Raw genomic sequence first — 13,431 nt, forward strand, 5'->3', positions numbered from 1 at the left:
ATAATGACGTTTTAATTATAAATTCACACGACGCAACAGCAACTTTAAAATAACGATTATTTCTAAATTACTAGCCGAACTCACACAATGGAATTTAAAATTGGAATACGAAGCTTCTTTAAATACCTAATTGCAACCGACACCTTTACAATAAAGTTTATTTCAATTTTCAATATGCTTTAAAAAACAAATGCGTAATATGTTATTACATGCTATGATTGTACGATCGAAGTAATTATATCGAATTTTGAATTGCATTCGATATCAACAACTGTTACCGGCCAGTTTAAAATGATCTACCGTTATTTCAGTTATCGAAGGAGTTATTTGAATTCCGAAGACGCTTGGGGGATGTCTACAATGGTTTTAATTCATAAAACATCATTACACCCTAGCACGTACTGGCCGCAAAATTATATTTTTATTTACAAAGACAGCTTTTTTAAATTTCGAATCGATAAAAATGGCATCGCTATACAAGTATACAGCCAGTATTAATTACGATACAAAAGTTAACATAAATTAGCAGCTCGTGGGCATGTTATTAGTGGCTTTCTTCATATTTCGCATTTGTATGGGTTTTATTAAGCGTTACTAAGTTTTCGCCTTTTATTCATAGTGTTATTGTGGTAGTAAATTATGAATAATAACTGGTAATTACGTGAATGTCGTGCGTGGGCTGATTGCAGAGTAACGGTCTGTTATTTGAGAATAACGAATGTGTTTTCGTCATTGATTTGCGATTGCGATGACACCATTTTCAATGATTCCGATGACGAGATGACATTTCACGTACTGCGATGGTCTATTGTTGTAGGCCTAACCTATTATTTTTGGCCAATAAGGGACCATTATTTCAGTAAATTAGTTATGTTAAATAAGTATAATTTAATAGAAAACTGTACAAGGACACTACGTATCTAAATTGACTCTAAATAGTCAAAAGTGACGTGGATTCTTAATAAATAACATGATAAACCGAATTATGGTATAAATATTTGCAATAGACATCTAGGTATGTACTGAAAAATTATAAGCACTAGGTATCCCCCTTATCATCCTCATAAACGCGCTACAAACCTCAATGAGCTAATAATCGTTTGTCTTTATCTGTCATTTTGACTTATGTATTTGTAAGGAAGGGATAAAACATAATTTAACTAAATCAGGTCCGTAATGTTTTATGAATAAGGGGTTATGTATTTGTCTTTACATACGACAAATATAAAATATGGTATTGCGGCATTTAATTTGTTTATACTAGTACCCAATACCTATACTAGACATTATAGATACCTACTTACGTCAAAAGATACTATATTGTACACATTTGGTCCTCCGAACCGGATTTTACTTACTAGAAATATGTTAGAGAGAGAGCTAGAGAGATTCTAGACACCTATTTTCCATTCCATAACGTTTTTTATCCACATACTTTGATGTGTGTATGGGTTAAAATACCTACTTAGGTATTAAAATGAGAGAGTGCACTAGTATTTTACGAAAGCTACTTCCATCTGACCTTTCAACCCAAAGATGAAACTTAACGGACTTTGATTGAATTATTTCACCATCATCAAAAGTCCGAGTCTGAGTCAACGTCCATTAAAAAATATCGTGACAAATATGGAACCCCCATTAAATCCATAAAATTTTATGACGATACCGCAATTGGAAAGAACACTGACATCATGTGTGGCAACACTTGCCGCCTTTGGTGTCCAATTTGTCTCATAAACTGACCACACTAACGTTATTGCCGATTTGTCAATAGAACGCAACCAAAAACAACGTGTTTACACGCAATTATTTATTTTTCCGCTTTATCGCGCTTTCATGCAATGATACTGGCCGTAGTTAACGATTTAACAACTAACATGAATATTTAAAAAAGTGACCTAAACGCTACACGACCAATTTAACTTAATACTTCATTTATACCAGCTTTCTTGAACGTGGAGGTACGTTTGTAATGGCGAATTTTGGTTGTGGGCGACCAATTATTGGATAACAAACTCTGTCCGTGACCAATTCTCGTACAGTTTTAACAATTTTGAGTTTCGAACGTCGTGTAAAATAATTGGACATCGGCGTTAGGCTGGGCATACAATGGTGGTGTCAACATCTAATTCATTTAATGTATCAGTGGGGGGCGCGTCAAAAATATTCATTGGCAAGCCGGAATCACTTTGCCTTTCCTTTTCTTTATATCTACCTAATATTAACAAATAATAAATAAATATGACACACAGTTAAGCTCAATAAATCTTGTATTATGGGTGCTCTTTTAGTGTTCCGTGCAAAACTTTGTTCACGGAACACTTATGGGATCACTTCGGTCTTGCAAATCAGTTATTTGTGATATAATCGTGTGCTTTTTTGTTTTAAATAATTTCCTTTGCTTTCCTTTAATTTTAAAAATTGTATTCTTAATGTGCTTTTCTTAGCCCATATTGTTCAGACAATCTCAAATTGTATGTTTTAAGGTTTATTGATCATCAGTAGGTACCAAATACCTAATACATACATATAAAGTTTATTTGTAAATACTTACCCAAAATAAACATAATTATGTACTTACGTATAGTATAAATACTGCCTTACACCGTCGGCGGCACGCGACTCCTTCAAACGCTTCGTTCCAAATCCAAATAAAGCAAATTCAAAATTCGAATAAAGCTCGCAAACTCATAACTCACCCTGTAATTTAAAAACATTAGACTTTGTGTCATTGTTTTAGAACATGATTTAGCTTGAACGTAAAAGTTAGATGAGTTTGCGAAAGTTATCTATCAACTGCGTATGTGTGGCGAATGGATTTTATAGAATACCGCTATTTAAAAAAGTTGAGTGTCCATAGACAAGGCTCGTATGCTTTTAATTATTCTTTGTTTTATGGCCAGTGTACCGAACCGTACCGAACGATATTTTACGGGGTTTTTTTGGCGGTTGGTCAATTTTAACGGTGTTGATGCAATGTGACATAAATCATAATAACGTCTGATTTTCTGGTGTTTGATTCTAGCTCAGAACTTGCGAAAGTGTTAAACACTATTAGGTACCTGAATGATCTGTATGACGAAAAAATATATATTTTATAATAGATAGAGTTAGACCAAGACAACTCTGCAACAATTTTGATAGCACAGTGTTATTTTAAACGTCAAACTTCTATGAAATTATGATGACTTATAATTAAATAACACTTGCACTAGTTGCACTGCGTATGCTATCAAAATCGTTGCAGACTTTTCTTGGTCGAACTCTACCCTTCTCTTATAATAGTATGAAAGTACTGTAACAACTGAAAGTGCTTTCTTCAGTTAAGTACCTAGGGGCTGTCCATAAATTACGTCATGGATTTTTGACGATTTTTGACCCCCTCCCCCCCTCCCTAAAATCATCTAAAAATCATGCTTCGAATGACCCCGTTTCCTCCTACGTCATGCTATTTATGAATAGCCCCCTACTTCTAGTTCTAGTGATTCTTTCTAGCCTCATTACATATTTTGACTAAGGTGTAGAATTTTTTGAAGTTAGGGTTTGTAGAGTTTTAAGCTTGGCTCTACATGAGATCTGATAACTTTTTGACAGTGCGAGCCTTAAAGTCTAGTCTTGGCAACATTGTAGATGAAAATGTTTTTGAGGGGATTTATATTTCGCCGGACACTTTCTGCTTAGAGGGATAAGGAAACAACATATGCCTTTCTCTTTCCTTCTCAGCAGAAAGAGTCCTAAAAGATAGTTCTAATAATCCGTAAAGAAATGTGTCTAATAGTCTTTGTAGAGATAACTTGTCTGTTGTGACTTTATAGAGATTATTGTTCTAAAATTACCTTAAGTTCCTTATTCATATTTCAACAAATATACGAGCCAATATATATATATATATATATATATATATAGACGAGGGACATTTAATTTTTTACTTTAATTAGGTCCTAATCAGGGATTTAAGGATATTATTCAATCAAAGATATACGTAACACATAATTATTTATTTACACCAGCTTATATGCACAGTACCGGAGGCGCAGACGCCACTACATAAGTATAAAATATCGCATCGCTGCGGTAGGAACGAGAGGTCTATATACAGCCATACTCTTTCAAGGGCTATTTTCGCTGTCTGTGAAAGACTGAAGGGCTTATTCTAAAACAACCAGTGAATGATATGCGATCACTGAAAACAACTGATAAAAGTTTACAAATTGAATGTATTACTGAATCGCGATTAGAAAGGGATTGAGATAGCTGTCAATCCATATTGATTTTGACGTAAGTGTATGGAAATCTGTTATTTCTAATCCCTTTCTGATCGCGGCATGATAATAACATTTGAAGCAAAATAGTGATGACAAAAGTTGGCACAAAGTAAATGACAATTCATTGAACTTTTTAACATTTCAATGTTGACAATTGTTCCTTAATACGTTTTATGATATTTCTGATAACAATATTGCACAGGTAAATATAACATTTAAATAAATGTGGTTTTCTTGAAAGAGTATTTAATGGCGCTAAGGCGAGTGAGTCCACGAGAAATCTTTTAAAATTGTATAGTTAATTTAATACTGAACAATTTAGGCGCAATTTGATTCTTACTTGTATAGTATACATAAAAATGTATTCATCTACCTTCAACTGTTTACTCAAGTATTTATTTTCATTGACGTAATGTATTCATTTTATATGCATTATTATAAAAGTAGGCTTATTTTAATTATGTCTCGTGGTCTCACTCGATCGATTTTACTTTTAACGGTAATAAAATTCAATAATTAATTTATATTTTACATACAACATTCTAGCCCACGTGCAGAATTACTTTCACCATAAATAATTGTTTTAATTGATTCATTCTATGAAAAAATACATAAAATATTGTATTTATTTCAACATTCATTTATAATACCGGCTGGTAATAAAGTCTCAATCTTGGTAGAGTCTTAGGGCCTACCGGGAACCACGTTCGACTTGTTGCCTCTCTGTCCCACTTGTAAATTCGTACGTAAGTGTGACAGGGAGGCAACACGCCGAACATGGTTCGCGGTAAGCCCTCTGTGCGGAAAGAGAAGAGTCAATAGAATGTTTTGTTTCCCTTATATTCTATCTTCTCTTTCCGCACAGACTCTAATAAGTGACAAAGTCAAAATTATGAATTAGTAATTAGTCTACTAATTTATCTAGACACAATTTGCTGGAAAGATCTTACACAAAGATACTTAAAATTCAAACTTAATCTACACATTTATCTATTATGTACACTGTTATTTTTAGGTTCCGATTTACATCACTGGCACACAGAAGTTTTGAAACATAATTTCCATATTGCACGTACTGGTTTAATAAATACAAAAATACATGAAATAAATTAATTCAGTATAAAATTTCGAAATTGCAATCCATGCGCCAGTCGACGTAGACCCCGCAATAAATAATTTAGGAATATCTCTATAAAATTATTAAGTACTTAAATAATAAAATCAACTATCACATTTAAATTTCCAACGAAGCTTCTTCATAAGTTTTTTGTACAGTTACCTAAGACTACACCTATCAGATTCTATGTACAACTAACACTAGAGAGAGTGAAGTACTTTACGCCATACTAAACCATTAGTGGAGATACATCAAACGTCACTATTAAAAAGTTCGATAGTTTAAAAAAGTTATTCACCATAGAGTTCGTTCGAATCGAACATTCGATTTTTAAAAATCGAGCGCGCGGCGATTGTACAACGTCTCCTGTGCGATCGCGCGCGATGCCTCGTTTCATTTAGACGCGTTCACTACCAGGTTAGTAGCTGCCTCCTCGCTCGCCCCTATGCTCATAGCTTTCTTCTTCAAAATGCCTAAATCCGTGACATTTTCTAGAAAGGTCTTATGCGCGGACAGTACTTTAGCACTTTCCACATCTTTTTTCAGTTCCTCCATATCTCTCTTCAACTTTGCTCGTCTGTTTTGGAACCAGGTGATGACTTGGGCGTTGGAGAGACCGAGAGAGCTGGCTATCTCGTCCCTGTCTGCAGGCGAGAGGTACTTTTGGTAGAGGAACCGTTTCTCCAGCTCGAAGATCTGGTGATTCGTGAAGGCAGTTCGGGATTTTCGTTTCTTCTTCGGCTGTGGCCTCGAGTTGAACAGGTTCAGGTGATTTGACTGACCATCTGAAACAATGAAAAAATAGCAATTATAGCATATAATATAACAGCACACTTGAGGTACCTACGTCAGAATTAAAAAAAGATTAACCAAACCTACCTAACCTATAATAAAATAATGAACAAGTAGAACGGGTAGAGCCATTACAAAAATGACACTTAATAAAACTAATCAACCCTTAACATACAGACATCAGTAGGCACTCAAATTAGAGACAATACTGTCATATATCACAGATAATACTGTAAAATACAGATAAGAGTATTATCAGGTATTAAAACAGTATTCGTGTCTATGACGGTCGTAAAGCGCCCGCAGCGCTAAAATGTAACTCTTCCGTCGTAAAAGACACAATAAAAGGCGAGTTTAACGAGTATACGGGCCACTTGTGCCAGTTGACCTGAACATTGTATGCGCCATGACGCATTAGGTGAAAATACTTCTAAAATCCTGCCTGCTGCCTGCCTGATTTATGTCAACTTGGAAGGGCCTAATAATTACAGTAGCTTAAGCTAAAGGGGTTATTACATAATATCCTTTGCCAGAAAATTTTCTGCTGAGAGGGACAGAGAAAGGTGTATGTTGCTTCTCAGACCTTCAGATAGCAGAAATAAGTGTCCGGTAAGAATGTTTCATAAAAGGTTTGCGCTGTATTTCTCGTAAACAATGACCGAAAACGATGCTATCTAAGAAAAATATAGTTTGTCAAAGGACTGTCTCATTTCAATCATAGACAGAGAGAATCATACTATCTTTGTCTTACACTAGTACTAGCACCCAAAAGAAAAGGATGAGTATAGTTTTTCTGGTTCTTACTGACTGACAAATTGGTTTGACCAACTATATAATACAGGTCAATTCAATTTTGATTTGTGAAATAGTATATTCGTGATAATCTCTTAAGAAATTATTATGCATAGAATTTTACCAGAATTTTTAGGATCAGATCAGATATGTACAAGCAAAATAGAAAATGTGTAATTTTCTTTTATTGCCACCGCAACGGAAATGAAGAATAGTGTAACAATGTTATCAGTTTCCGGTTTACTCTACTAGTGCATGTTATCTATGGAATACCTACTAATGTTTATGCTACTATGTATTTCAATTGTTAAAACTTTAAACAATTATGCAAGTAAGGTTATAATAAAAGAAGATGAAGATTTTGGTATGATGTACTTATAACAACTTGTCTTACGATTTATGTAAGTACCTACCTAATATTATAGTTTCCTTCGAACTAGTTTATGTATTTAGGTATATTATGTACTACTAGTCTAAGGACCACCTGAGTAGGTACAACAATTACCATAAAACCATAAAGAAGTTAATATTTCAAACCCATCATTGAAAAGCACCTAATAAAGTAAAAACTGTATTTAACGTTTAGTTTATGGTAAGTTTTTTTTTTTCGACCTCCACGGAGTTTCATGACACAAGCGTCTATAACACGCGGTTCACCGCAGAAATTAATAAAATAACCCATTCACGGCCGTTAATTTGTCGTTTTGGAATACACATTCGAAATTTAAAATGTGGCAATTATGGGACCACATAAGATGCGCAATTTTCAATTAGCAACATTATTTTCCTGTTTTTAACCAGTTCTACATAAATAAGTAAGTACCTTTAAGATATTAAAATACCCATACAAGTTGTACAGCAGGTTTTAAATACCACATTGTTTTACGTCACAGATATGTTTCCACTTTTGCATACTCTTTAATAATAAGGCGAAAAATGTAAACATATATTTGAAATATAGGCCCCGTGCATGAACTATAGGGGGCAGCATAGGAGCCGTCAGATTTTTGGCGCGAGGCGTAAATGTGTCGTTTATGCTTCCGATGTAGCCCACAAGATGGCAGAACCTACTATGCACAAGAAAACGTACCGACGAGAACGGTAGATGGTAGCACTTGCTTTGGCGATGTACATGTGCACATATGTTTCCGATTCAGGTCATAAGATGGCAGACCCTCCAATGCGCACGGTCCCTATAGTTTAGCAAGCCCTTTCCGTCAGTAGAAAAAGACGACAAATTTAAATAATGTAGGCGTAAAGAGTTGTGCTCCCATAAAATTTTTTAATAGGTAGTTTTCACTTGAAAAGGCCCTTGCCTTTTTCCGCTGAGTATATCGTAGACATTCTTAACTGAATAACGTTCTATTCCTGAAATGGGCTCCGCACTGACTGAACATAATCGGCTACAATGTGTTCCAATTTTTAAATTACCGATCGCAATTACCAATGGCAGTGCAGCATGGCAGCCGGAAACGCGGCCATATTGCACGTACTGCCAACCGAACAAGCCAAAACAGTCGGCCATCGCTTTAACGACTTTGATATGTGAGTGTTTTTAGTAGCCAGTGATTTTAAACGAGGTGTATTTTTAGGAATTTAAAAATAATATATTTTTGAACCAGTTTCTTAATAAAATAAGCTGTGCAATTTTTCTTGTAAGCTTTTTAACTTGTAAGGCTATGCCTTATCTTATCTTATCTTACATGCACTAGACTAGATGGCTAATTTCATCGCTAGCCGGTTAATGAATAATAAACAGCTTCAAATCGCGAAATGGACGAAATGCGACATGAGATGACGAATCTCGATTTGGACGAACTGCGTATTGGTGAATCGCGAAACGGACGTATCAACTATGGACGAACTGCGTAGTTGACCAATGGACGAAATACGATTTGGCCGAACTGCGTATTGGACGTACCTAATAAATCATTTAACAGATTACGTTTATTTTGTCGTTTGAAAAATGCGAGCATTGTAGAGTTATTTATGTTTGTTATACTCAAATACAAAAAAAACCTCAGCCTTAGTTTATAAACCTAACAAATAAATGTAATATTATGCATAGACATCAAATCGTTGAATAAATTCGGACAAAACAATAAAGTATGACCGCCATCAAAACCAGAGTCATTTATATGCATCAAGGCAATCAAGTCAAAGTATTTTTGTTTTTTTAATGTTTCTGGTAGCGGATACCCGCTTATTATGCCTAGTTCACGTAATTACCAGTGTTGCCAACACAAACGAGTTGCCATACAAATTCTAAGGGTGTGATTCATATCAATTGATAATTATTTTGATGGGATTTTATATTTTATTGTTGATAATGAATGTCTTGAGCTGTAGGGTCATTTAGTAGGTATATCATTAACATATCTTATGCAATTCTTTATTTGGAAGTTCAGCTTTTAACCCCGTAAATCCAAATGTCATTTTTTATGTTTATATGTTGAAAATCGTAAAATTCATCTTGAATCTGATAAAATTAATAAAATTTATAATATTATAAAGCACTTATTAAACTGAAAAAGATATCATGTACTTATGTTGAAAATCGTAAAATTTATCTTAAATCTGATAAAATTATTAAAATTTATAATATTATAAAGCACTTAGTTAAACTGAAAAAGATATAATAAGTACACAAAAGTAAAAATGACCAAGTCCACCGGTGGCCGAGGCGGGAATCAAACCCACGTCTTCAGTTTACGCAGCTAACGTCTACACAACTACATAGACAAGTTATGTTATTTTTTATGCCAAATGTCCATATTACCTTTATAAAACCCATTAATTACTTTTTTAATAGTTCCCAACATAACCGGCTTAAAAAAAATCAAAAGCATAGACGAGAACACACGCACGCGATTTCGCTACGCTTTTTGCATTCAATACTGAATCAATCTCTGGTTTCGGAACGTTTTTAAAAAAGTTGATAACTATCGCAAGCTCGCATTGTAATATTAATCACTTTTTAAATTTAAACTTTAATAGTTGCACAATAAAGTCGTATTTACACTAACGGGATTGTTCTAAATAAGCCGTTCACAGTTGGTTTCTTATAAAATGCCTTTGGTGGCATAACGAGGTGTGTTATGGAAAAAACTACAGGATTCAATTTGTACTCGTTAAGGAGCTGTCCCGATCCTTTGTGGAGGCGTCACGTTGGTGATCGAGCGGGCGATCGGCATTTGTTACTTTTCCCTGGATGTTACGGTTAGGCGGATTATGGGACCATGAGCAATCTTTATAGCTTTAGGACAAGGACTTTATAGCTGCAACGTCCTTGCTTTCTTAGCTTAACATTACTGTACTAACATTGGTACCTATAAAGAGAGCAAAATAAAACAGAATAGCAAAAATTGAAGGAGGCCTATCACTTCTAGGATTGAAAAGGACTAAAAAGAAGAGAGAGAAGAGTTCGCTTATAAACACAGAACAGTGAAAACAGTAGGATGAAAGCAGCTTACGATCATTTGTGAAAATCAGGGGGCATATATTAAGGTCCATCATCATTCTCTTGCCCTTGTCCCATTCACTTAGGGTCGGCGCAGCATGTCTTTTTCTTCCATACCTCTCTCTCGCCCGTCATCTCATCATTCACTTGCGTTCGTTTCATATCATCTCTCACACAGTCTATCCACCTTTTCCTCGGTTTTCCTCTCCCCCCCGTTACTTCCCTCCACATTAATTCGTAATACCTTTCTCGTCACATGACTTTCATCCCTCCGCATCACATGCACGTACCACGCTAGGCGATTCGCTCTTAGGTACTTTTTCTAAAAGGTGGACAATTAAGAGTGTGGGCGATGGTACCGCTGTCTTCTTAGCTAGGCCCCAGGAACTTTGTTGACTTTTGGTTGATCACAACAACGCTCTATCATTTGGTTTAATATTGACACAACCTTATCCGATATTTTTCCTTAGTAGGGTGACTCAGTGACTGCTATAGTTATTGGCCACTACATAGTAATTGGCCACTCTTAACAATAAGGCTTCAATTGGCTTCTTTCTTTCTGATTTGTTAGAAGTGGCCAATTACTATAGAAGTCGCGCTACTTGCAGCAAATCGTTATCGTGTCATACAAAATTGACTCGTTAGAAAAGCCTATTGCGTTTCTAAAGTCTAAATAAGAAAAAAATTCTCGACTAATTCACTTAACACCAACCTTTCTAACAAGACGTAACCATACAACAAAACCATTCCTTTGCCAATACGTGCGTATCGATCCATCAACCGCACGTCAAACTAACACGAAAACTATTCCAACTTTGTATCCATTACTCTCCAAGCACCGTCAGTAAGATAACGACAAGGAATAAACGCAGCAGTGGAAAGTGATACAATGGAAAGTTTTGATTGAATCGCGGAATTTTGTAAGCTGTGATTTGACTTAGTAAAGGTCGGGGTCAAACGTATGCCCCTCACAATCGGGCCCCCACGTGATGTTATTGAGGAAATAATTAAGTACGAATCCGTGAAAATAAGGGATTTGGTTAGAATGGAAGGAATCGTCGTGACAGGTAAGCGATTTGTAACAGTTTTTCGTCGTTTTTGGGGTAAAAAAAAGTGTTTTATTGGTGATCAAACTGTAGATATCGAAAGCATACCATAATATTCTGGAAAATTTGAATAACGGATGATTTTTAATAATATAAATTACCTACATTAAGCAATTAGTTAAATGTAGAAGCCATCAGTATTTACTTATACTTAGTCATATGAAGTTACTAAATCTAAATAACGGGTGTGGCCTGTAATATGAGCAAAAAATTTAACTGTAGGCTGTACTCCTCGTACTGATCAACATTTGTTCAGCTACTTTTAAAAATAACTTGTGGTTTGATTTTTAATACACTTTAAAGTTTATTCTAAGACGCAATGTATTGCGAATTTTGTTATGTTTAAGGTGTGACAAGCAACGTCAATCACAATGATATGGCGTGGCGATGGCGTCCATTGAAGATAATATTTATTTTGTATGAAAAATAGGGAGTCTAAATATTACATAATTTTTAAAAGTTGTTGAACAATAGTGTCACCGTTTGAGGAGTACAATCTATGTTTTAATTATTTGCTCGTGTTACAGGCTACACCCGGTATATGAAAATAAGTTAAGTATTCTAACTTAGGTACTAAACATTCCGCCCATCAAAATTATGTTCCCCTTCAAATTATATAAACAAAAAAATTACTAGCAATATGATAAATAATTATGTACATCATTTTATTTAGAATATTTACAAACCGGCAATCAGACATAATCAGGACCTAATCATGAGTGGACCTCAATTACGACGTAAAGTGCCAAAAAACGTCGTTAGTGCCAAAACCGTCGCGTTAGACACGGTCGGCGTTAGCACCTGACTAGGTAATTATGTTATTCTAATTTACTTAATTTAGTCGCAAGGTGGGACGTGACGTGTGCACACTGGGCTTAATGCGTGGATCCTCGGGCGATGAGGTATTGTAACCTGATGTACTTTGAAAAGGCCATCACTATTATTTTGGTTAGGTTTTTTTTCTTGTAAGTTAATATTTCGGAATAAAAATTCCGATGAATATGACGTTTATAGTAGCACTGCCACACTTTGTTTTGTCAAAGTCGGTGCAGTTCTTTTACGGGTCTGTCAAAGTCACGGAAAACAGAAAGAGCGCGCCGCGCCCTGTCAAAGTTAACATAGGTACTCAATACTTCACATACTTCTAGAGAAGTCGAAGTTTTAACAACTAATATAAAGTATACATATTATAAGACATCCTTATGAGGGTAAAGCCATATTATTATTGAAACAAGAAAAAAAAAGACATCCTTACCCACACAGACTAAGCTCAAGAAGGTTTGTGTTGCGGGTACTCAGACTGCGAAAAAATATAATATACAAATACTTAAATACATAGAAAGCACCCATGACACAGGAACGAAATATCTGTGCTCGTAGCAAAAATTAATGCCTACCCCGGAATTCGAACCGAGGACCACTACCGACAAGGTCAAGCCGCGTAGCCAACATGCCAATCGCTAACGCTTCGTACTCTTCGTAGCGATCGAAAAGCAACTGTCACTATCGCACTTATATAGAAGAGTGATAGAGAGACACAAAGCGTTTCGTTGTCTTAGCGATAGCGGTTTACACCTTGGCTAGGCCGGCAGACCGGTCGTCGCTAACCGCTGGGTCTTGAGTTATATGAGTCGCTTTTAACTTCAAACTCGGGTAAATCCATCTGTCAGATTATGCGATTTTGGTATTAAGAAAAGGTAATAGGGTAGATATTTGCTGAGAGGGTCGAATGGATTTACCCGACTTTGAAGTTAAGCGACACATATATAACTACTCGTGTATTAATTATTAGTGTTTTATGCTTATCTAATTATGTCCAACTGACACGTGTATGATGTTTCTAATACGTTTTTTATTCCTAAATACATCAGAAGCCGTAATAAAAACAGGTCGGCATTA

At 35.4% G+C, this 13,431-nt stretch overlaps 1 protein-coding gene and 1 long non-coding RNA gene across 2 annotated transcripts in view; one reads left to right on the top strand and one right to left on the bottom strand.

Moving 5' to 3' along the window:
* LOC134801198 (uncharacterized) overlaps nt 1-13,431 on the top strand; it is a 396,731-nt gene that overhangs the window by 75,706 nt on the left and 307,594 nt on the right. The window lies entirely within an intron of this gene.
* LOC134801145 (homeobox protein B-H1-like) overlaps nt 3,984-13,431 on the bottom strand; it is an 88,383-nt gene continuing 78,935 nt past the window's right edge. The window contains exon 2 of the mRNA XM_063773685.1: nt 3,984-6,167. Coding sequence (XP_063629755.1) covers nt 5,776-6,167 — 392 coding nt within the window. The 3' untranslated portion in view covers nt 3,984-5,775. The remainder of the gene's footprint in view (nt 6,168-13,431) is intronic.

This window comes from Cydia splendana, chromosome 21 (assembly GCF_910591565.1).
Source record: "Cydia splendana chromosome 21, ilCydSple1.2, whole genome shotgun sequence".
NCBI lineage: Eukaryota > Metazoa > Arthropoda > Insecta > Lepidoptera > Tortricidae > Cydia > Cydia splendana.